Source organism: Thermobia domestica, chromosome 2, assembly GCF_964235325.1.
Source record: "Thermobia domestica chromosome 2, izTheDome1.hap1.1, whole genome shotgun sequence".
Classification (NCBI taxonomy): Eukaryota; Metazoa; Arthropoda; class Insecta; order Zygentoma; family Lepismatidae; genus Thermobia; species Thermobia domestica.
This window is the reverse complement of record NC_137455.1, coordinates 357,070,372-357,097,459: the sequence shown is the minus strand read 5'-3', so window position 1 is coordinate 357,097,459 and position 27,088 is coordinate 357,070,372. Positions and strand designations below refer to the sequence as shown.

Sequence of the window (27,088 nt, the reverse complement as noted above, 5' to 3'; positions counted from 1 at the left end):
ATTTTTTCACCAATGTTCTGTTCTCTGCTTCTATGACCTCTGCTCCTTGCCCTCACTTCAGCTTCTATACCTACTCGATGAAAGCTATCAACCAAAATAAATAGATGGTTCTTGCTCCGGGAAAGCACATTAGGGGCGACCTCAAAAAGCCATCTCTTCACAGAACCAAAACTTTACCAACTGAAATAATCACCGATGTTACTTGGACAAGTTGTCAGGAGATAGCTGTCAGTTTGCATTTAAAATTTAAACGAGAAAATCCCACTAGAATTTCGATAGGGTGCCGTTATTGTTTCTATAAATGGTTGCCAGACCATAATTGTTTATATTTAGATGTTTTAAGGAATTAATAACACAAGAAACTGATCATGTTGTTGGTGTCTCTGGCTTGTATGTTGGAAGAGGAAAGTTAGATTCGATTCCTACAGGACAGTAAAACGTCACAATTTTACTGATCTATGAATTGAATAAATAAAAGTCTTGCGAGAAGACGGTGTCAGTTTCATTCCATACTTCTTTTTCGTAACACAAGTATGATTTAAACAGTGGTGTTTGCTGTTAGTATATTTAGGTAATAAATTGTGAAGTTACTATTATCTTCCTTGAATATCGGCGGGCGACAGACTTCTTGCATAATCGTTGACTACTCCCATTTTTTTCAGGAATCACTGAATGCATCGTCTTAGTCGAGAGTTTGTTTTCATAGAGAAATTCAGTCTGAGCTAACCCAGTTTCTTTCCTTCACTTAACAGGCTGTAGTGGTTAATTAGATTTTCGCAGTGGTGTAGGACAACTCACACATTATGATGAAGCCTAGTTTGTAGTTGAATAACATGTAGATAGTGTGTATGTAGAGTACGTGGGGTCTAAGCATGAAGATAGCTTGATAAGAATTCGAGATTAGCAGATAATGATGTTTTTGATATATTTCATAGGATCAGGATAGGATTCTTCAGCAACAGAAAAGCTGTCGAGAGGCTGAACAGGAAAGGCAATGGAAACAGCTTCAGGCGTTAAGACAGCAGCAAGCACAGCAGCAGCAGCAAGTGATTCACGATCAAAGAGTGCAGGGTGAGTGTGGCGTTCTCACAGTACAAATTGTCTAAGTACTTACAAGACATTACCTTCCAAGTAAATACAGACTTAGTTTTCATTTTGATTACACTAAATAATGTAATATAAGAATGTCATTAAAACAACCATTTACTTTTATATACCAATATTTCAATCTCTAATGGTCGAGGTCTTCGTTTTCGCTGATTGTTTCTAAGAAGAAAACTCGAACTGTTCATGCTCGCATAGTTTAATCTTTTTAGACTGAAGAGTGTTTTTCGTGAATTTGATCTGAATTCTAGCAAGTTTCGTCTTCGTTAAACATGTGTGCCTGTTCAAACTCTCGAACACTTTTGTGTAACACTGAACTTACCGTGCATTCAACTTCCTCTTCTTCAAATTGCTTTCATATCCTGCCATAGGCACACATCTTTGACTGAAAAGACGTGACTTACTGGAATTCAGATCAGATTTAGGTCAAAAACCTGGAAATCTTTAGATTCTTTAGTCTAAGATATTAAAGTCTTTAAACGTAAGAAACAGCTTGAGTTTCATTTTCAGAATCAATCAGCTGAGAGGAAGACTTCAGGATCATGAGTTGAAGTATTAGATTGTAGAATAATAAGACGCACTAAAAAGATTAATTTTTAAACAAATCAGCTGCTGATAATCTCTTCCAATCTTGCTCATATAAGAATTCTAGTGTCACTTCATAAAATATAGTTGAGCGAACGAAGGGGTTAGAAAGCCGCAGTATATACCTTTATCACAATTTAGACAAAAACAAGGTACTCGGTTCTGGAACCATGAAACAAGTTGGGGAAGATATTAAATACCATCCAAAAAATCTTGTGCAAACTGACTGGTTGTGTATTTTTTCTCTCTTCTATAGATTATGTTGTGTGTTTTACCCGAAAACAAGTTCTAGCTCACATACCGCAATTCGTTAGAAATGCCACTAAGTAATACAGGCAGGATAAGGCGGCCAGTTTCTTTCTCGTACGAATCAAAAAAAGATATATATACCAAATGGAAGTAAAAAGCTGGAATAAGTTGAGAATTAGGATTGGGATATCACGTATATAAAAACTATAATTGTTGATCCCTTTCTAACTGGAAGATCGATAAGCAAAATAACAGTGTAACAAGTAACGGTCTCGAAAGTCATGACCATATACACAGCACACGGCCTGCGGCAAAACAGGGCCCGCGAAGCACAACAGTGGTCAAAAGACGAAACTGTGGGATAGGAACAGCCTGGTTTTAAGCGTATTGAGATGAGGCGGAAGAAAACAATGACCGAGAAAGTAACTACAGAACTCTGAGGACCTAAGCATTCCAGTGTCATCCAAACAGTAAGGCGGGAACTGCATAAATTGGGTGTCCATGGGCGTGATGCTGTTGCCAAAACCCTATGCACGACACGAATGCGCAAAGGAGACGTGCATGGTGCAATGCCCACAAAAACAGAGTTTGAGGATTCCAACGTGTTTTTTTTCGGTCGAATCACCGTTCTCTTCCTCATCACCGGATGCTTATTTGTCTGGCGAACACCCTCTCAAGCATACGACGTGGACTGTCTCCACCCGACTGTTAAACATGGTAGCGGCTTCGTTAAGGTCTGGGACACTATATCATGATGTTGGTGAATCTCCCACATCACATTGCACGGTCGAGTTACAGGAACAGTGTATAAAGAATTCTGTGGTAACCAGATCCACTCAATAGTACAAACTTTATTTCCAGATGGGAATGTCATATTCCAGGGTGATAGTGGCCCCATGCACACCACTGACCCTGTTCTAGAGTGGTGATGAGGGGGTGTTCTAGAATGGAAGTTCAACATCATCCTGCCCATCCAATTCCCAGACTTGAATATTATCGGTCTCTCTGAGCTTTTTCGAAAACAGGTTTCTGCGTTGATTTCCACCTCCGTCTGTACTTGGACTGCAAGCTGTGCTGCAAGAAAAATGGCTTTAAATTTTACTCGCTATTGAGGACATATATCGGTCTGTTCCGTCCGGAATTCAAGTTATGTTACGTGCCAAATTTGGATCAACACCATATTACAGGGTGTCTATCGGTCACGAAAGTCGCGAAAAAGTCACGAAATCAGAAAACGGTCGTTAAAGCCAAGAAATTTAACCTTTGGGTCACGATTTTTTTCTCTATACAAATATAACTACAGACTGGAAAAGTTTGTTCTACAAAACGTCAAAATTCACCACCAAAAATGTCTGTGGTCGGCTTTAGTCGCTACCAAATCGCAAGCAAGGCACGTTTCTATAACATGCATGAAAATCCGTCCTAATTCGCACCCAAATTCGCTCTTGAGAATGTTGCGAAATTTCATGGTTTGGTGAAGAAAAGATCATGAAAAAGTTACGAAATTTCGTTTTGAAATTTTAGTAGACACCATGCGTTAATACAAGATGTTTCTACTTTAACAGATGTTCCCATTATCTTGTACAATACCTGCAGATCTTTGTATTAAAAAATAAATAAATACACACTTGTTGAGATAGAGCTTTTTCCTTCCCACAAATAGCCTTTTTCGTGGACGAATGGCAAGGAATTTTTTCTTCCTGGTCTTTTTATATATTTTTTAAATTTTCCCACTAGCGTTGTTTTCTTGTAGTGTATTTTACGATTAAAAGAGTACCTTTACAACATAAATTACTTGACAGTCCTATACGTAACCCGGGGTTGACGAACTTCATTGATTTACGAACTAGCATTGCATTGTACTGAAAAGCAAGAAAAGTCTACTATACACAACGAAACATGAATACTACTTTTATTTACTAGAATTACGCTTACATCTCGCTTCTCGTTCGGGAACCACTTCATTGTGAGTTTCAGATATTGTGTGAGAACTTAATACGAGCTCAGTTTACATTAAAGCCATTAACAGCAATTTTTGTATTAGTTTAATATGGTGGTAGCACTTTTCACAGAATTTATTTTTTCCAACCATTATATTTTCAGTCCATTTACCGCTAACACCACTAATTTTGTATCAAAGAATTTTTGCCTTTAAACATTACTCGAATAACTATATATCAGCTTTTCTGAGTTTTCCTAATTAACACAAGGAAAATGCCGGGATCTTACCTCACATAATGGTCCAGGTCACTTCCTTTCTTCCTCCTTCTCAATGCCATGGACAGTGTGATCGCCGAGGAACGTCATCCAACGTACATGATAGGCTAACATGGCTATAGCTGCCCCCCAATTCCAGAAATATATTTCCTAATTCTCATTTCAGTCGAGTAACTCTACAAACACTTTGTTGTGACTACAGAACTCAATATGTCCACCAATGCAACCTTTTCTTTCGTATTGGGGACTGATTTCCTTTAATTCTTGAAAATTTGTCCTATTATTTTTTCTTCCTTGAGAATATAATAAGTAAATGTTTTTTTTTTTTTTTTGTATTATGGGAAAAGAGAGGTGGAACGTGCTGCTGTTCTTCACTATAATTGAAATGTTAAAAATAATAAAATAAATTTTTGAAAGCTAAAAAGGATTATTTCCCCTCGAATTAGTGTATTTCTGTTCTTATATTAAAGTATATGTTATTAATTTTTATTGCAGTATTACATTTCTTTTTATAGCAATGGCTCGGGTACATAGACAGATATCTTCTGATGGAACTCCTCAGTTTTCGTCAGACCATCCAGGTCTACCTTTAACAGCACAGTTACAAGTATCGACAGCACAGGTTTGTACAATTGTTTTTCATAATTTAGATTAAAGAAGTAATAGAAAGAAACTCAAATGTCTCAGTAAACACTTCTAGGGATACTGGTTTAGAAGTAAATGCAAAGAAAACTAAATACATGGAAGTGTGTCGGGATCGTTAGACTGCAAAATATGGATGTGTTAAAATATCACATAATACTGTCGACAAAGTGATACTTTCAACTATCTAGAATCAATATTAGCAGACTAAAACAATATTAACAAAATATCTAGGATCAATATTCACAAAGAAATTAAATGCCGACTAAAAACAGGGAATTCATGTTATTATTTAGTTCAAAATCTTTTGTTGTCACGAATTCTGTCGAGGAATTTGAAGCTTAAAATATATAAAACGGTAGTCATATGTGTTGTCTTGTACGGTTGCGAAACATTATCGCTTACTCTAAGGGATAAACGTAGACTGAAAGTATTTGAGAATAAGATCCTGAGACGAATATTCGGATTCGAGAGAAACGGGGATGGGGAATGGCGGAAACTTCATAACAAGGAACTACATAATTTATACTGTTTACCAAACATTAAGTTCATCAAGTCTAGGACGCTAAGGTAGACAGGTCATGAAGGCAGAACGGAAGAAAGTAGGAACGCTTTCAAAGTTTTAACTGGAATTTCAACCATAAAACGACTGTTAGGAAGACCAGTCGCAAATGGGAGGACAATATAAGTATAAATCTCCAAAAAATAGGAATACAAAGTAGAAACTGGATCCAGTTGACTAAGGACAGAAGTTAATTGTGAGCTTTTGTGGACGCGGCTCCGGGTTCCATAGACCATAAAGGTAGCTAGTTAGATTATAGAGGAAATTCTGTCTCGTTAACAATGCTCAGATTTCTGATGAAAATGAAGTAAATTGTGATGGATATACTATACAATAGCGTCTGCTTTAAATAAGAACTAACCAAAATTAAACTTGCTGCCATTCTGGCAAGAGACCTTCACGAGCAAGTATTTCTCAGAATATAAGGGCGTAGGTTTTTTAGAGATACAATTTCGAGGGAACTGTATGCCTCAGGCTTGATTTTGTCAGATGCTTTAACTGAAGAATTAGTTTTTAAAAAATGCTGTTGCATTTACAAGCTTTTTATTCCACAACACAATAGCATTTGTACTGGTTTTATATGTACAAGCAGTTACCATGGAAGACAGTAAAAGTCCCCAAAGTGGACGTATTTCTACGTATTATACTAACGATATATCAACAAAAGCGGTATATGTTAATTAGTAAATGTTAAATAGTATGAGATGTAAGGAGGAGGATTACAGTGGGTAGGAATAAAAGAAAAGAAATAATTTTTAAAGTTTAAAGCAGAATTATCCGTCTTGAGAAAGAATCAGAATGCAAAAGACTAGAAATAGTAATATTTTTTAAGGGAGAGTTTACAAAATGGGTGACAATTGGTGCTTTTGATGGGTAGATTCATTGGAAAAGGGAGGACTAATGGGGACGTCAGCAACAAATTGGTACTTCCGTTGAAAGTTGTATGTTTATTTATTTGTTTTTATTATTTTTTAAAAAAACGTAATAGATGTTGGTTATGTTTTAAAACCAAGTTAAATGAGTTTATGTAATTGTGCTACATATATTCGTTGGTGGTTGCAGGAAGAGCTATTAATAATGAATTGATTTTGAATAATTGGAATAAGAATAATAAAGAAGCAGTTTCGATATACTCATCATCATCGTTAGGATTAAGTTGAAATTTACTTAGTACCAAGATATTTCCCATAAATTAATTACACTTATTGCATCAATAGTCACTGATAGTTCTGCCTTTAATATTAGAATAAATACTGTTGTGTTAATTGTGGATTTAGGTTATTATTTTTATTGTAGTAGTAGGATTCAAACCATTATTTTGGTTTGTGTTCGAGCGTGAGTACCCCAATTGGGATCAAGATCTCTCGCACATAAGGCTCATTAACCGTTTAACGAAGGAAAGAAAAGTAGTAGTATTAATATTGAGTTAAATTTTACTACAGTAGCAATATTAGTATCGATTAAATTTTTCTACAACTTACGTGTGTTATTTTTCTTCATTTCAGGATCCAAATTCTACATCTTTGGCATCGCCTTCACCAAGCTCACGACAGACATTCCCGTCACCCATTCACGTTAGTCGAGTGCATGCACCTCAGAGTCCAGTTACTGGCTATCCACCTCGCCAAGAATTGCCTTCTCGTCCTACTGCGATTCAGCTCTCCAGACAAGTGCCACGATTGGCATTTCCTCAACCAGCCCAACCACAGCCTTGTCAAGATCCATATTCCCCTCAGACACCACAGACTCCTCACCCGACACATCCATCACCACAAGAGTCAAGCCCTCAGGTGCATGAGCAGTTCACTCCGTCAGCTACACCCACAAACCAAGTGGATACATACGCACAACAGTCTCCGACATCACTTCCAAGATCGAGATCATCGGACATTGATCCTTATTCCCAGTCTCCACAAACTCCAAGACCTCAGAGCACAGAACGATTTGGCCAGTCCCCTTTGCAGTCTCCAAATCCAGTTCCTCGTTCACAGTCTGTTGAATCGTTCTCAAAACCATCCCCGACTCCTCGACAACATTTGCCCGATATTTTCCAGCAAGCTCCACCTGCAACGCCTAGACCATCTACTCCAGCAGATCACTTCGTTCAAGCTACCATGGCGCAGAGAGTTCAACCACAATTCAGTCAAAGCATAGTTACCACACGAACACAAATTCCAACATCACTGTACTCACAAACCTCTCAAAGCCCTCGATCTACACCGTCTCAGGATATTTTCAGTGCATTGCCCTCACCACAGCGGCCTTCTTCAAATCAGGAAATGTATATTCAGCCTCAAACACCTCATTCACAACAGTCACCGGAAGCTTTCACTCAACAAACACCAACTGCTCAACCTCCCGCTTCACCGGGAGATGCAGATGCATTTGGAAAGCCTCCAACGCAGCCGAGTCCTGAAGTGGAGCGGCAACAGTTACGCGATCTGCTTCAAAGGCAAGAAATTAGAAAAATCGAGCAAGATCAACGTGTACTACAAACGCAACAGACTACAGTGGCTAGAACTTGGACTGCCCAACAACAGCCCCAGGCGCATGGTGAGTTCCTATGATAGACTTTTATGCATGGCGTTTAGAGGTGCATTGAACAAACACTACAGGTCGGTTATTCGCGTTGAAAAGACAAAGATATAACAATTTTGTGAATAAGAAATGTTACATTAATACCCAAAAATAGTACTTCTACTACTTTGAATCTTGAGATGTAGTAATTTTAAAATAATAATAGTAATACTTTTTAATTGCTTTCTACGACTGAGGTGGTACAATTCCAAAAAATAAAACATAATAATAAAAAAAATGGTCAATAATGACATTTCGTTTATTTATACTATTCATGAAGGAAGAGAATATCATCTTGGGGATGACTATTTCATGAAAATACAAACAAAAAAATCAGATTGAGATACGGTAGTTCCTTCAATATATTAACCCTTTATTTGCCAAGTGTGGTGACTTATGTATACCATATTATCTCTTTACAATATTTTCTCTTAAGAAACAAAAATCTTCATGTATCATGTATTTCTATTATAAATTTCTATATAAAGGGCAATTGCATTGATTGGGTGTATAACTAGAGGGGTGTATATGTATATTATTATTTAATTATATTGACTGGATGTTATATCAGTATACAATTCAACTTTTCACTTATGATTTTGTAAGAATGGTTAATTAACAGTATATGTAGTGTTTCCTTTTACTTTACATTTTTAGGAGATCCTCCCTTCTTATTCGTTTTTCCAGAAAAAAAATTGTTAGTTGATTTGTGGAAATATTCACGTCAGTGCTGATAGAATCAATAGATGTTTATTGACTAAGTCGTTACAGATTAGAGAATAGTTATGTTTGTACTGTGTTAATAATAGTACTGCCTTGAGTATGAGGAGTTAATTGATATTGGCATATTTAATGTAATTAACTAGCTGAACCTGCGCTCTCTACTCAGCGCATCATTCACATATGAGCATGAATCTTTGTTATTCCTCACATCTGTACATGTCCCTTTACAGACACAAGTGAAAGAAGTCTTGATAAAAATTGGCAAGAGATACCATAAAGGGAAGATTTTTTTGAATTACTTTTTCAATATCTCGCATCGTTTCCAAGATTTGAGCCTACTTCCGGTTGAACTTTTTAATTCAACCGGTTTTCTTTCTTCTTGCATGCAATAAAGATTCAACTTAGACTGGAGAAATGGTTATCCTTCGTTTTTCATTATAATTTGGCCATGAAACACATGCCTGAGAGATATGCAACCCATGTATACAATTATGTGGTGTTGAAATTTATAATGCGTAGGATATGACTTTTTTTAATTTCAACACTTCCCGTGTACCCGTAAAATTGTAATAAAAAATAATAGCAATATTTTTTAAATATTCAATTAGAACTGGACAATCTACGCAAATTTTGCAATCAATCAGTGGAAACGTCTAGAGCCTGTAGTTTTCGAGATCACATTGTCGAAATGATAGGCCACAAGCATATAAACGTTCACAGACATATAGTTTAAGTGAACTCCAGAGATGGCAGCATAATTCATTTGCATTGATTTTGGAGAAGGCTTATTAAAATACAAAGGCTTTGAACAGTAATTTTAAAACATAAACTTTATGAAAAAGATTTATTTAAAGTACAAATTCTTTAAAATATTTATCTCTGTTAAACAAGAAATCACAAATAACCGTAAATCTAAAGTTAGAGGTTGGAGCTCAGGCGCTTTTATTGCTATTGTAGCATTTTAATAGATAGATTATTATTAAAAGCAGTTGTGTGTGGGTAGACAGTTTATAATGTAACTTTCAGATCCTGGTGAACAGAAGGTTAATTGTGATGTTACATCTTTCAAATTTAATTTTACTTTATATTTAACCTTGTAATGTAAGAAGTTGAATAAGTAATCACGCAAAGTTCTACCTTGAACAAAGCGTTATGTGTGAAATACGAAAAATACCTGTATTTCCATTGCTTAGAATATATGGATCTAACGCATGATACTAGATTGTCTTAGATCAAGTAGGATTTATGAAGTTAAGACATTACATGACATTAAAAATGTCTTTTTTTTATTCTAGTTCCAGCTATTTATCGTCTTTTCTTTCTTGTAGCCATTCAGTAATATCATTTTTTTTCCCTTATAGTCGTTTAGCGATTTATCATGTGTTTATCCTTGTAGCCGTTTAGCGATTTATCGTGCTTTTTATCCTTAAAACCGTTCAGCATTTTTTTTTTCTTTAGTCGTTTAGTGTTTTTTCGTTGTAGCCATTCAAATTCTTAATTTAGTTTTTTTTGTCTTCTAGCCCTTGGGATTTATCTTTCTTCCTTTTAGTTGTTCAGCAACATATCGTTTTTTCCCGTGCAGGCATTTAACAATTTATCGTATTTTGTTATAACCGTTCAGCGATTCGTAAAGTTTTCATGTAATTAAAGTTTAGTTTATATATATATATATATATATATATATATATATATATATATATATATATATATATATATATCAGGTGTTCTAAAAATGGCACCCACGAATCACAGAGCACTATTATGCAGGCCAAAATAAAGCGAAAATATTATATGATGGTGTGCCCTCATGGGTCGCCTCCAGCCGCTATGGAGAGTCAAAACTTTACAATGTGGCAACGTCGCAGATTAACTCGGAACCATTAGCATTACTCTACGAATACAAGCTGTTGAATCGATTGCTTCACTAATAACTGGTGCTAGTGTCAATCAATATCGACATAGCTGTCATCTGTGGTTCTTTATTTTGCGACATTGCCACATAGTGCAATTTGTTTCTCCAGACGAGGACTTGAAAGGGATACAAATATATATAGATATAGATATATAAAGATAGATAGATCAGGGTCGTAATTTCAGACTTCGCTCGGAGGGGGAGACAAGAGCACCACCGACATAAGACTTTCACGTTTTGTACTAGTATATTAGTAGGCAGTCTATTAAAGTATATGTATTCTTGAAACTTGGGTGGGGGCAATTGCCCCCTCCTGCCCCCCTAGATATATAGATAGATAATTATTGATCTAGAAAAGGCTTTTGACCGCGTGAATTTGGAATGTCGGGAGTTCTAAAGAAGATGAGGTTGGAATGGACAGATCGAAGACCCATAAGAAACATATATAAACCAACAAGTAAGTGTTAGGATAGGGGAGGAACTGACAGAGGAAAGTGCAGTTGGAGGAGTTCGACAAGGATGCTGTCTCTCGCCAACATTATTTAATACCTATTTAGAAGAGATAGTGAAAAAGAACCCACATGATGAAGATGGCATTTCGGTAGAAGGTAGAATGATTAGATGTATAAGATTTGCAGACGATATGGAGCTTGTTGTAGAATCAAAAGAAAATCAATAGGATGTTAGAAAACTTGAGGAAGGGCTTTGAAGAATATGGAATGAAAATAAATGTTAGAAAGACAAAAGTCATGGTGATTGGAACGAAGCGGTCTGTGTCAAATATAAAAGTGGAAGGGAAGAAAATAGAACAAGTGAATAGTTTTCAGTATCTGGGTAGTATTCTTAGTAATTACATGAAATGCAAACATGAAATAAAAGCAAGAATAGGAATGGCGAAAGAAGCCTTTAGGAGAAGTTTGTTTTGTGGGACCTTGAATAAAGAGTTGAGAAAAAGACTTACAAAATGCTCCGTGTGGAGTGTTTTATTGTATGGGGCGGAAACATGGACATTACGTAGAAATGATGAAAAACAACTCGAAGCCTTCGAAATGTGAGTGTGAAGAAGAATGGAAAGAATTAGTCGAGCGGAAGACGAATGAGAGGGTGTTAGAAATGCTGGGAGAGAAAAGAACACTTTTAGGTATTATTGAGAAGATGAAGAGAAGCTGATTGGAACATTGCTTGAGAAGAAACTGTATCATGAGGGACGTGCTAGAGTGCGTGGTGGTAGGAAAGAGAGGGAGAGGGCGAAGGAGACTACAATTAATGGACGATATTAAAACAGAAAAATGATATGTGAAGACGAAGGGATTAGCGAAGACCATGGGGCATGGAAGCTTCTCAGTTGCAGCAAATGACCTGCCAATAAGGGTAGAATACCTATAATTATGGTGATGATGATATATTGCTTTATTTTGACTTCAAAATAATGCTCTGTGGTTCGTGGTCGCCATTTTTAGAACACCCCATATACATATGTAAATATCTTTTTAATTGTTGGAATTGAATCAACACTAATAGCTTATTAACTTCGTTTCCTGTATTTCCTTCTTTCTTTCTCTCTTTTAAATGAAAGAATGAACTGTAATCTTGTAAAGCTGATTTTGTCTATTTGACAAATGGAATATTAAATATGAATAATAATGTTTTAAACTTTCACTTCATGGCATTGCATAGTATTGAGGCATATTTTTTTTCTTTTTATAAAATGTTCGAAGAAGAAGAAGAAAAAAGAAATAAATCATTGTTGTACCCAAAATTATACCATAATAAACTATAGGGTAAAGATAATTTCTATGAAAAGAATAACTTGTATGGTGTGTAAGGTACATATAAACAATTGTCAGTATGAATGCAGATGTTACATTGCTATCTTATAATTTAATGTAGATGATAGACAACCTGGAGCTCCTGCTGAAGCAGTGCATCCTGCCTTGCAACAGATCCAACAGGCAGCGGAACCAAATGCAACATTTCGTCAGCCTTTACCACCTTCTCCTAGACCAAGAGGACCAATTCCTGCGAGTGTTGTTGTTCGAGGACCAGGGGGAGAATACAGACATACGATTCAAAATATCGATCCTTCTCGTCTTCAGGTATGGAAAAGGATGATTTTTTAAAATGCCGAACGGTTTATGTGCTGATACACTTTTTACTACAAAGAGATTCTAAGCATTTCACTATAAGTGAATCGAAAACTTACGAGAATCATCTTTCTGATTCAGCATTTGCCATGCAAATATCCAATGGCGTTATACTAGAAATTAGTTAAAAATGCTGTTACAAAATACAGAGGTAATACTCATTTCTCGCCGTTATATAGTTCTTATTGCCCTGTTTACTTGTTAGTTTACCACCAATATTCCTAAGTATAAGTTATATGCGGGCGAGTATTTAATATCATATCGAAGGTAAGTGAATGGTTTGTATTGTGGGATGTGGACTAGTAGCTTTATTCTTGGGCGAGTAAAATTTTGTTGCTTATTTGCATTCCTGAGTTATATTATTACCAGTCGTCTTCGCAAGTTGATGAACGTTACGTTAAAAATGTATCTTGTAGTGTATTGAATTTCTATATAAAGCTGCCGTTAAATTTTCATGGTTTGATTCAAACCGTATTTTTTCAAAGACACACTACAGAGTTAGTAAATAACAAGTTTGTAAGACACTTGACGCGTTCGCATAAATGAATAAATAAGTTAATAAAGTGTAAACACTTCAAATCGACCATAAATTATCAGACAAAAACAGAAAAAAGTGAACATAATAAAATTTGTACTCAAGAAATCACCATAGAGGATTATGGTTCTGTTTTCCCTTCATTTCAGCTCTTTCTAATAATGATCTAGAGATGATCCAATGGCTTTACTTCTTTTGTTTATATATATATATATATATATATATATATATATATATATATATATACATATTATTTATTTTTTCCACAAAACTTGAATCAATCGTATACTCTTCACGCATTGGAATTAGGAGTCCTATGTTAAATTACGTGTAAAATACATGGACTGAAAAATTAACCAAGTTAGTCGAAGATCTTCCTGTAAATATTTGGAGGTATGTCCCAGTTCTTAAAGTTCTCATGTAATATCATTATGATTCAATATAACAGCCAAATTAGAGTAAAATTAATTCTGCCTGTTCTCTGAATAGCTAAAATTTGGGAAGAAAATAGTTTGAGATCTTTGATTGGATTTATTTGCAGAATTTAGATCCCCGGATGCGACTGTTACTGCAGCAGCGAGTAGGAAATGCACCATTTGCTGCCCATGTGAGTACTTTAGCAAGGGTAGCTGCGCCTCGAAATCCTATGGACCCATATGATCATCTAGTTCAGCAGAGACAGAAGCTTGCATTGACATCAGGTAATCATTTTTAATCAGTTCTAATAAACTTTAATTATACAGTAGTATCATATTGATATGTGTTTTTCGCTTCTTCCTTCACCGAATTGTTAGCGCATATATTTTTGCCGCGAGTGGTTCCGGCGTCAATTATCATTGAAGACTCATAATTTTCACTGTTGACCTAGTATTGTTAATGATACAAATAGGTGGGCTGTTTGATTAAAATACATATAGGCCATAGTTTTAGATAGTAGGTGGCCGTAGTCTTAGACAAAAATACTTTTGAAATAAATTATTTATCAGCTACAAAACTATGAAATTATTGCACGCTGTATCATAACATTAAGTTAGGTTATCCAAAATCAAATGTTCAGCGTGTCCTACCATCATTTTCAGTGTAGAGATAGCATCTTTTGAACCCATAAGAACATCACTAATATTATTATATGATAATTTATCAAATTTAAAATTACATAGTGTTACATCACTAATATTATTAAATGATAATTTATCAAACTTAAAATCCAAATCCATCCAAAATCTCCATCTTTGAGTCACAGAACATCAACAGTGCGCTTTGACATAGTAGTAATGATGACTCGATAAATGGCTGGAGGCATGGCACACCACATGTACACACACAAAGTACTTAATTCCTGTAAATTCCTCATAGGGGGGCGATGAGTTCGAACCTGGCGTTCAACGACATCCTTCAGTTGATTTAAGATTGGTGATATTGCAGCCATTAAAATTCAGCACTATGCTCGTAGACTGGCCTTGTAACAAGGAGCATTGTTTTGCTGAAAAATGCCATTGCCAGCTGGAAATACTACCGACATGAATAGGTGTACATGATCAGCAGTGACTTGCTGATACCTAAGAATCGTCATGGAGCCCTCCACACGCACTACTGGGCCCATGGGTGACCATGTGAAGGTTTTCCAAATCATAATGGAGTAGCACCAGCCTGCTGTTATACAACTATGCACGCCCCGAGCAGCTGTTCCCTTGGAAAGCTACAAATTCTGACCCGGCCTAAGATGTGATGAAGAGAGTATCGTGATTCATCGGACCATGAAACATCCTGCTATAGCTCGGGAATCCAATGTCAATGGGCACGTGCCTATTCTAGTTGTAATCGACGATAAAGTCTGCTGTTGATTGTGGCACAATTTACGGCCTTTCCTCTTATACCAACCTCGACAGTCGATGACGTCCGACATTTTCAATGAGGTGTGGCGACCTCACTTCTTGTGGTTTGGTGTTGGTTTCACCGTCCTTCTGCCACCTTCGGAAGATGCTAACCACGGCAGCTTGCGAACACTTAACTAACAGGTCGCACTATTTCCGAGATATTCGTTACTGGCCTCAATTGAAGTCTGATATATCGCCGGCCTTCTCGTTCCTCGCACAAGCACCATATTGACTGATCAAGTGAGATCCCTTTAGTTCTGCTCTGCCCCGTGCGTTTTACGGCAGCTCAATGACATCGTTCAAAAACTAGCTGCGGTCACAATGTTTTGGGTGGTGAGTGTAATACGCTCTTGAGTACTCTAGATAGTTAGTTTTTCAGACAAAGCATTATCTTTCATTATTTCTAAGGTTGGAAAATTCTGCATAAATAACTCAATCTCATCTTAGTAGTTGTGGTCATATAACCACTACTTCTAAATTACGAACACACGTGTGTCCTTTGATAACTTTTACTTATTGTAACTTATTTAGTTGCAAATAGAACAAAATTTAAATCCTTGGTAAAACCATTCTGTATAATGTATTATTCACGAACCACTTATTGTCACTAATCACACTGTAACTTCATATACTGCAACTCTAGTGAATTGAGAACTGAATAACTCCTAGTGTCAAGCAATTTTTGGCCCATGCTGTAGAATCATTGTAGCCTAAACCGTAAACTTAATATATAAATAACATCTTCTGTCATGTACGGCAGGATAAACATTTTCGGTATTGGCAGTCCGCCTTGCATATGAAATAGTAAGGTAATATGAGTCTTCAGTTTTTTTTTTTTTTTTTTTTTTTCGTTAAGATAAACGTTTTTTTTTTGGCTTGCGCGATAACGCTTTTCCTGTTCAATCATTACCGGTATTTAAGTTTCGTAAAGGGCAATTACCCTTCGTTGGCGTGGTTGTCGCAAAGCTGTTACTGCCGAAGATTTTTTTTCTGCAGTACAGATATTCACTTGATAAACTAGTAACTAGGATAGGAAATCAAATTCTGTTAAGGACATTCAATAAGCTATTTACCTGAGAATAAAATTGAAATAAGGCTATTAAACTCCTCAGTATTGTGTCATTTAATTTCATCCCACTTGGTCCAGTTCGCCTCAAGTAGTCAAACATTCGCGGAAGAAACATGTTTATTGCCGAACAGCTTCTATGATTACATTAATGTCAGGTAGTCATCTCCCACTTAAAAAAAAATTTCAGGTAACGAAACTGAGGTCTAGACTGTAGTGTGAATTAATAATCTCTATGAAGCCACATTTCTTAATAGCAGCTCCTCCTTGTAGCTTTAAGATTATTTTCTTGTAGCGGTTTATGATAGCTGGGTAATATTATTTTGCTTGTTTTGAGTTGAGAGTTACATTTAACAAATGGGATGATTATGTGCTGCAGTTTTAGTGCTTCGTGTTACATTTTGTACTTGGAGTACTGACAATCGTGTATGATACTGATGAATTCTGCATCATACATTACAGATATGGTTGCATCTCAAAGTAACGTTCCTCCAAATGCCACAGTTGTAGCGCAGCGAGTCAGACCAACAGCCCACGATGTTGCACATCCAAATACATCGACAGGTATTATGGTTCCCACACAAGTAGTTGGAGCTATTCAGGCAACTTCCCAGATAGCAGGAGCGCCTGTACAAAGAATTGTGGCTGGTAAGTGAAGTTGTACGTAAATACTACTAATTTAGTATCAGTGCATCACATCACTAGCCGTGTTTCAGTAGTGGAAAATAATGATACAGGCTATTTGGGAAATCTAAATGAATGTAATTTTATATCAATTGTAATACTTAAGATAATGGCCTGTTCCCTGTTAAGGTGGCCTTTACGTGTGATATGTTGGTATGGTAGTTCTATTTGGCTTGACTTCTTTACGTTCTTCGTGCCCTATGAACTCGAACAGTCATTATGCTTAAGTTTTGGACACCTGTGTAGTTCTGTAATCCTCACAACTCTTTGCGTTCGATTTCTTAGCCATCGGTATCATGATCGTCTTCTGGAAGTCTTTTTGGGCATTCTCCTGTTTCATATATTTCATTGCAGTGTCGAAACAATGCTTTCTTTCTTTCTTGCTTGCTTGCCTTGTGCCCCATATTCTTAATGAATTCGATTGGTATATTATCTGTCCCGGTTGTCTTTCAATTTTTAATCGCGGACATAGCTTTTTCAAACTCATCCCGAAAAATACTAAACCCTTTACCATCCACGCCTACTTCATTTTCTGCTTCAACTTCTAGGCCACACTTTCTATCCCTACTCTCATTGTTCCTAAGACTTCACTTCTCTCACTGATTATCTTCCCATTCTTATTTTCTACTATCATCGTAATACTCCCTTGTTTCCTCTGAAGTTCAATAGATTTCACAATCACACAACACCGATTCTGGTGAATCTTTTTTGGTTGAGAGAGTGTTTTTCCATGGTGGTCCCATATCAACTTCATAAGGATATAACTATAGTCATCGGAACTACCATGAAATTTTTCAGCGGCTAACAATGTTATCATAATTAGCTGACTTCGTTATGTGCATGTTCACGCATAACTTCAACATAGATGTACCGATTTCGATTACTCTTTTAATTTTTAATTTTCTTTTTAACTTTGCCTATTTTCTCAAAAGTTCTATATAAATTTATCAGGATCTAATGAGAGACTTTGGGATCCATGAAAAGTCTACCATGTGTAACGCATATATATAAATTAAAGAAAATATGATCCCGCATGTTTCGAAGGACGACCCATTTTATATGAAGTTAGTGTCCTTCCTTTAGGGACCTAACTAAACAACCTGAGTTAACTTAAAAGAAAAATACCCTACATTAAGAACATTAAAAAGCAGAAAATAATTAAAGAAAAAATATTAACAGTCTTCAACAAAAGCACTAAAAAGCAGAAAGAAGTAATAATAATAATAATATAATAATGATGAGTGAATGAATGGATGAAAAGGTTGATTCATTTATATTGAGCCGAATTCGAATGTGCCACTTACGTAAGAAATGCCGGTTGTGTTGGATCGGTAGGTCACTTCGAATACTATACCTGGCATCAGAGTTTCCAGGTTTTCATTGCAGGAGGCTGCGTTGCAGTTGTATCATAGGTATCGTATTCCACTCCTCTGTATAGGCATTCCTCAGACCGGAGACAATGCGGACTCGATAATGGGACAGGTGCTGCTTGAAGACCTCGAAAGCACAGTAGTCCATTGTGCTGACATCCGAACTCTTGATATGGATGTCAGAGAAGGTAATTGACAAAATTCCAGTTCCCTGTTCCATACTGCGATAGAACTCCATCGATGTTTTCGCCCTGTAGCTGGATGACTTGTCTTGGTGCAGTTAAAGTTGGTTCACATTTTGTCCGTACAATGCTGGGATTTCATGCTGGTACATTTCAGTCAGGACATGAATCTGATAGTACACAGGGTGTCTATCGGTCATGAAAGTCACGAAAAAGTCACGAAGCTTTTGGGTCACGATTTTTTTAACTGCAAATGTAAGTACAGATTGGAAAATTTTGTTCTATAAAACATCAGAATTCAACACCAAAAATGTCTATGGTCGGCTTTAGACGCTACCAAATCGCAAGCAAAGTACGTTTGTATCGCATGGATGAAAATTCGGTCTAATTCGCACCCAAATTCGCTCTTGAAAATGTTAGGAAATTTTATGATTTGATCACAAAAAAGTCACGAAATTTCATTGTGGAATTTTAGTAGACACCCTGGTACACATCATTGATTTTGACGTTACGCTCCACCTTTTGGAGACACAGTTTGTCCCTGTACGAGAAACCACCCACAGTCATGAACCCTTTTGGAAAACTGCGCACTGGCAGAAAAACGTGCTTCGACCCTTAGCGTCAACAGGTCTGTATGTAATGGCACCAAAGTCTGTAAGGTAAATCCACGCCTCATCAAGGATAACAACAAACTTCACCAATCAGCCCGCATCATGACGTTCATACTGCCTTCTGTAGTTTCTTTTCTGCGCAGCCACATGATGCGATTTCAGGGAGTGCACACTGCTTTTGCAGATGTCCGTGAGGCGTAAATTCGTGCGATTTGCAGCATACGCTGTCCATCGCACGCTGGGTGTGGGAATTTTCGGAGATCGTCATACGCTGAACCACACGCAATAGTGACAGGATCCTCTTCACAAGAGGCCGATTTAGATGCTCGCGTTGGTGAGGTGGGCCCAGGACTCACTGCCGCATATTTTCTTGTAATGTAATTGACAGTGGTGCAATCTACGTGAAGATTACGTACTTGCCTCATTTGACACATTTCTACGATGCGCGACGCCGTGAATTTAACGTTGGAAAAGACGACAATGAACCTCTCCCAGAATCTGTACAGTTTGGGCGGCATCACATTACGCTGGACCACACTACTCTACTGCATGACTGACGAGATACTGTTGCTTGCCTCATGGCAATCTCACGGCAGTGTGTTGTGCATACGCGGTCAGTTGCACATTGGCTTCGGCTCGATATAAATGAATCAACCTCTGTAGAACAAGCAAGTAATAAATAATAGCTACGAACCATTACAGTTATATTCTACATTTATTGATGAAATAGAATTCTAAGAGAATGAAATATGAAGCACGAAATTCTAAACTTTATTTTTTGATGATAAAATATTTGGAATTAACTAACAGTAATTTGGATCTTCTGTTAATGTTAAATTACTGTAATTGGTGTATATAGCGGTCTTACAATCATATTAAAAACTTTCAGTGAAAAAGTTTTGAAGGTGCTTGAAGTTAGGGTGAGAGAGACTTCAACAACTAAGGAACTAAAGTGACACATCAATATATATTCACATCTAATCTTGGTGACCGCTGAAAAAGACGAAGTTTCCACTGAAAACTTAAGCAGTAACTAAATAACAAACATACTAAGAGTAGTCCAGAATCTTTAATAATGTTATTGTTTCTTTATATTATAGATTTGTCATTAATAGCAAGTGTGTTACAATTTAACGAAATGATTATCTAATAGACAGCTAAAACAGTCTTATGAAAATAAAGATGCCTGCCTAATGAGTCAGTATCTTAATGTGTTCCGAAACAGTTTCGACGGTTCCTTCTGTCTTTCTCATATTTTTTGTGCTTTTAGTATACACATCCCTCGTTTATAGATTACCTTTCACTTCTATTATATATTAATTAAATTGTATTGATCGTATTACTGAAATAGTAGCATTAGACAGTAAGAATGTTACATATATAAAACACTACTTACTTATCTCACTGCTGTAACTGCTAATCCATGTTCTGTGCATTGGATGTTAGAGTTGTCAGATATTCCTGGTGGAAACCTCACTTTTTTAAATTCCGGTATTGAGTAACTTAGATATCGCTGTATAAATTTATCACTTCTTACTGTACATTGTATTTCTGGTTCATAATAATTTTAGGTAATTAAATTGTATTTATGTTCTTTATGACGTATTACTTGTTAATAAAATCATTGATATGCAGTTCCTTTATTTCAGCGTTTCCCAACCGGTGTGCCGCGGCACACTGGTGTGCCGCGAATGGGCCGCTGGTGTGCCGCGAGGAAATCGACACAAATTATTAATTCTATAGAAACCAAATTGCAAGACATAAGGGAAATGTATATTTGTATTTCACATTACTATGAACCTCTACTCTATTATAAATCTTCAATTTTAAGTTTCGTACTGTGTTACTTTTCTGTACATTTTTAATGTTGAAAAACGTATTTATCATTGTCATGACCATTATTGCTTCTTTATTGTTGCAGACTATTTCGTAACTTGAAATTTTAACATATCATTCAATAAATTCAACAAAGAAAACATGCATACAAATTACCTACATTTGTGTTTTAAAAGTATAGGAGATTTGTTCATTTGTTCGTTATTTAGTGATCCCTTTTCGTGAAAGGTTAGATACAGTTTTCGAAAGAGAAAGTAGATTTTTAAAAACCCGAGTCGTATATTTCATTGCAATTGTTTTCTATTTTAAAATTAGAATGAAAAATAAGCATAATGATTTAACACGGGGGAAAATCAGTGATCGAGCTTTTTTCTCTGTAAGATCAGTAATCACCTAAAAATACCACAGTATTTTATATTTACAGATAATAATAGTAATTTTATATATATATATATATATATATATATATATATATATATATATGGGTGTGCCGCGAGAATTCAAGTTACACCTGTAGTGTGCCGCAACTTGAAAAAGGTTGGGAAACGCTGCTTTATTTATTTAATTTTTTGTATTAAAATTTAATCCTGAATAAGGATAGTGACTTAAATGTGACAAGTTTCGGATATATAACATATCCTTCTTCAGACACTATCTAAAAAATCTTTTTAGATAGTGTCTGAAGAAGGATATGTTTGATATCCGAAACTGTCACATTTATAAGTTTATTATTTTATAATAAAACGTTGCTTTGCTCAGCAATTGTATTTTAGTGTAATTTAGTGGAATATAGCAAAGCTAATATGAATCAGTTGTTACAGTTCACTGTTACCGTAAACAGTAACAATATTATTTTGTACGTTTATATATATATATAAAAGCGTAGATTGTATATTACTAAGTAACTGATAAACCTATGGGTTATTTTCGAGAGGAAGTATTATGGTCCGTATATCCTTAATCTGCAACAGCTGGTGAACACAATACGGCTGCTGACTATGTTTATGATTATGCATTACACTATCGGTATTTAGGATTGTTTATTATAATACAAAATTCCCTTTTATAGCATGTAAACAAGGTTCAAGAGGATAATTATAGCGTTGATTAGATATGCAGAGCAGAAACACATAATATACATATTCACGAACTGATTGTATATTACTAAGTAACTGATAAACCTATGGGTTATTTTCGAGAGGAAGTATTATGGTCCGTATATCCTTAATCTGCAACAGCTGGTGAACACAATACGGCTGCTGACTATGTTTATGATTATGCATTACACTATCGGTATTTAGGATTGTTTATTATAATACAAAATTCCCTTTTATAGCATGTAAACAAGGTTCAAGAGGATAATTATAGCGTTGATTAGATATGCAGAGCAGAAACACATAATATACATATTCACGAACTGAGTGAATAAAGTAGGCCTATCTGTGTTAAACGTATAGTAATCATGTAAGTTGTGTTTTATTTCCTTAAAATTTAGTAAAATTTAATGTATCTTAAATTAGGGAACTTACCGACTACAAGTTTTTCGAAACTCTGCCCGAAAGTAACTATGCTTGTCAAGAAAGCATAATCCTCCGTTGTTTATTTTCTTCCGGAAATAGGAAACGGGAAGTGCAGTAGTTCAAATTAAGTATAAAATTTATTGTGGATGTACAGAAAAGGGACAAAAGCGGAATTTAGAAGTTAAATTAGAAATTTAGGAAGTGAAATAATACGAGATTTAATAATTACATATATATATATAACTCTGGAAATATGTTACAATAATAGTAGTTGTCCTAGAGGGCGCTATGACTTCCGGTGCAGTGAAAAATAAGTAAAAGTGAAGTAAGTTCGTGTTTATAAGGCAGTACCAAAACTTCGAAATTCTACCCGAAAAAGGGCAATTAGACCATAAACCTCAGGAAAAATTGTCTTTAGAACAATCTTAGTAAATTTTAGAAATATAGGTACTTGCCGATTATGTAAGTGATATAAATAAATTTAAACATAAAATTTCATGGGGATTTAGACGCACGCTGCCATTTTGTACTGACTTTGTGACTTTAACTATAACAATTATCTTGGAAATTTAAACTGTTTATAGTGATGTTAGTTTTGCAGAGGAAATCTCACTTCTTGACCATGCGAAGCTAAATACCGGTAGTTGCACAAGCCCGGGTAGGCCTATGGGGGAGTAAAATTTAACCTTATCGCAAATATGTTCTGAAAGATTTATATGAGTGTCTTTTCCACATAGTCATCCATGTTGTTGATCGTAGATATGGAAATTTTGACAGTAAACAAACAGTGAATACTCATTATACTAGCTATATGCTATAATGGACTAATCGCTGATTTTGAGCAATGACTTATTATTATTCGATATAGTAATTGTCTCATATGCTTCAGTCTAGATAACAATACGGTTAATACCTCACGGAAATATAATAGTTTGAATGTACTATGAAATTGAAGTGCTTTGAATAAAATGTTTAGGTTAAGTTAGTGTAGGTTAGTTAGGGTAGGTTTTCTTTTATTAGTTGATAATATATGATGATTTAAATATGTTCAAACTTAATTGATGCCGGCGATAGAATGTACGGATAATAGTGATTTGAATCTGAAAATGTGTCCGTATGCTCAAATATCCGAATCATATGTAAAATGAATGCTCTACGTGAAATGTGATGATATGTTTGTTATTTATGTAAAGCACCTGTTAACTAAGTGATATGTATTACAGACATCGGCGAATTGTTGAATATTGAATAATATTAAAATCCGTGAATGGGTATTACCGTGAACTTTTTATTATATGAATAGACGTTCATAGGATCTGTATGATCGAAATATGATAAATATATCAATAAAAGATATCTAGACTGATCAAACGATAAATTCTATAATCTTAAAGAAAACTAACTACGTAAATGATCTTAGAGGTATATACAATATTCATCGTTTATTGTACTGTTCCATATACATAGCAATACACCTGTGAATTACTAATAAAATAAATAAATAAATAAATAAATAAGATTAACAAATAGAATTGCATAAAATCTTCCTCTTGAAGTTAACTCCACCGATAGAAACGGATTTTGTTTATTTCTTCTCTTCTCTGTTATTGTTGATGTTAGAGTTTTAGTTGTCTATTAATAGAAGAAATAAATTGGTTACTAAACTTCGAAAAATTCACTCTTTTATTGTCAAAACAATAGCAATAACATTTGAGTTAAAAGTATGCATGGATGACTCGACAAAATTCTAAAGACGTATTATACTTCTCGCTGGAATGCATTGCCACAAGTTCTTGGATGTGCAGGTAAATAAGTCAATTCTTTTGAAATAAATAATTGTTGTGCATAATAAATTATAGCATGTTTACGTCGAACATAAGAAATTTGTAGGATTAATGAATCTAATTGTCTCAGCCTAGATTATATATATATATATACAATTTTTTTTTTCCTTCTAAATGTAGTAAGCCATAAAGGAGACTACATAAAGTGGCGACCCTTTAGCCAGGATATAACGATAAGGTGGGATGATCATTTCTGGTGAGAAGCGATAAGGTTAAAATAATAATAATAATAATAATAAAATGTTCAATTTATGGTGTTAATCCTTTCATATGCTTGCCTGGGATTTGTGCAACTGAATGTTCTATGAAGTAATGATTGTTACTGGCGGTGCTAGTAATATTGATCCAAGACTTTATAAGTGTTGTAAGCGTAAAGAAAATGCAAATGAGGAAGAATCAGTGGGGTGTGATAAATGTAAAACATTCTTCCATGTAACTTGTATTGGGATGTCGAAAGACGACATTGATTTTATCAAACAAAATGGTGGACAATGGTTATGTGAAACGTGTGATAAAGAAATAAGAGCAAGTGATAGATCACATGAAATCGCTCAGTCTATTGGTCATGATGCTAATAACAGCATCATTAGTGACGGAGGATCCCAAATGGTCGGTGAATCCTGCAACCCTGACGCTTCTATAAGGGGGGTTGGAGTTGGCCATCGAAAGCAAATACCGGAGATTGAGATTGGAGGAGGACCTCTTCTCGAAACTTTAAAAGATTTAATAGCTAATCAAAATCGAATGATAACTGAGGTTAATTCGAAGATTGATAGTGTGACAGTGGAAATAAAATCGGTTAATTCAGAAGTGAAAGCAGTCAAAGCTGAAGTAAATTCGAATATTGACTCAATGAAAGTATCCATTGGTAATTTAGATAAGAAGGTGTCCACTGAGTTATTAGCGGTAAGATCGGAAATCCAAATGGTAAAAACTCAATTGACTGAAAGTTTAAATGAAACAAAAACTAAATGTGCTGAAGGTATAAATAAGGTTAAAGGTGATTTGGACAAAACTAAAGAAAATTTATCAAATATGGAAAAAGAATTAGGTCAAAATATTGTATCGATTTCGGAAAATATTGGCACTGAAATGAATGTGTTAGCAAATGATTTTGATAAGTTAAGAGTGGAGGTAAATAGTTTTCAGGAAAATTGTATAACAGATTTAGGACAAGTTAGGGAACAGTACAATCAACTGAAAGAAGCAAATGAGACAATTTCGGTCAATGTAAAACTATTAGAACAGGAAACGGTTAAAGAAATTAGAATTAATTCGGAGAAATGTGCCGAAAGAGAAAAGAGATGGGATCGAATAATGGATAGGAAAGTTCAGGAAGTGCAGACTAAATGTGAAGATATTATCAAAGAAAATATAAGTCAACTGAATGCTAAGTTCGAAAAATATGCTACCGAGCCGGGAATACAGGACGGAACCGAAGGGAGACTAAATAGGGAAATCGGCCTTCCGTCTATTAGTAAACCGATAGCTTCGACCTCGAGGCAAAATGACGGGAAGTCGATTAAAAGACGAAATGCATGTAAAACACGTGTTAAAGGAGTAGTCTCGGAGACGAGTGATCATGATAGTGACCTATCTATTTCTGTAGATAGTACGGAACAAGACGAGAGCAATTATAATGAAAACACTTGCTATTCAAATAATGAAGTATCTCGGAATTCAAAGAAAACGCGAAAATTAACAGTGAACCGATGTGTAAGTTGTCGAGAAAATAGTAATTCCGGTTGTAAAAGAAAAGAAAACCGAAAGAGTAGAAAGAATTATGATGAGAGTACGGATGAGAGTAATTCGGAGGATAAAGCATCAGGAAGACGATGTGGGGATTATTTAAAGAATTTACATCACTTCCCTAAATTTGATGGTAAAAGCCCGGGTGCTGCTAGAATCTTCTTAGATGATTTATTACAAACAATGAAAATGTACAAGCTTAGGGAGAAAGATAGGAGATACATCATAAATAGGTGCTTGGAAAAATCCGCCAAGACATGGTATAGGAGTGTGGAGGAGAAAATTAAGACTTTCAAAGATTTCTTAAAGCTTTTTAAGCGCCAATACATATCTTCGAGAGTAGAGAGGGCACAAAAGCGTCGGCTCTATTCTCTAAGGTATGATAAATCAAAGTTTGCCTCGTTGTCCGATTTTGTATGGTACATAATTGATACTTACCATTCCGTGGTTAGTTATCCTTCTGAACAAGAACTCAAAGATTTAATTTTAGATTGTTTACCTGCGGAAGAGGCTAAAATATTTAAATTAGGAAGTGTAAATACAGTTCAGGAACTGACATTAAGGTTGGAAGACATGGAAGGTCATCCTTCGAATATGGACAAACAAAATTTTAATTATTTCAAAACCGCGATGAAGAAACCTATGATTAGGCAAACTAGTGTTGAACAAGCAAAGAAAGTGAAAATGGACAATGCTGTACAAACAGAACCTGTACTGGGGAATAAGTACAGAAGAGGTAACTTTAATAATAATACTAATCGAAATTTTGGGCCCAACCGAAATGGTAACAATCGAGTAAATTATAGAAATGGGAATGGTAGAATTAGGATTGACAATTCTTGTCAAAACCGTAATCCTTTTCTTACTGGGGGATCAACTCCTGTATCCGTGTCTGATTACACTATGATTCCTCCTCCATACTTACCTTCTACTGTTTATGGATTTAAACCACCTTACGGCCATTTTCCAACAGTAACAATGTTTAATCCGCCTTTATCGGTTCCTGTAATTACCACGGTAACCTCTGCCTTAAATCCTCCATATTCTGCGATCGGTGTAAATTCGGGAAGTTCTTATAATTCGTCGGCTGGAACTGTAA

General features: G+C 35.6%; 1 protein-coding gene across 10 annotated transcripts in view; it reads left to right on the top strand.

Moving 5' to 3' along the window:
* LOC145678807 (histone-lysine N-methyltransferase 2C-like) overlaps nucleotides 1–27,088 on the top strand; it is a 262,032-nt gene that overhangs the window by 121,141 nt on the left and 113,803 nt on the right. For all 10 annotated transcript variants that reach the window (XM_081749328.1, XM_081749335.1, XM_081749329.1 and 7 more), the window contains 6 exons: nucleotides 936–1,071; nucleotides 4,671–4,777; nucleotides 6,865–7,912; nucleotides 12,462–12,667; nucleotides 13,792–13,951; nucleotides 16,656–16,841. In XM_081749328.1, the coding sequence (XP_081605454.1) occupies nucleotides 936–1,071; nucleotides 4,671–4,777; nucleotides 6,865–7,912; nucleotides 12,462–12,667; nucleotides 13,792–13,951; nucleotides 16,656–16,841 (1,843 nt within the window). The remainder of the gene's footprint in view (nucleotides 1–935; nucleotides 1,072–4,670; nucleotides 4,778–6,864; nucleotides 7,913–12,461; nucleotides 12,668–13,791; nucleotides 13,952–16,655; nucleotides 16,842–27,088) is intronic.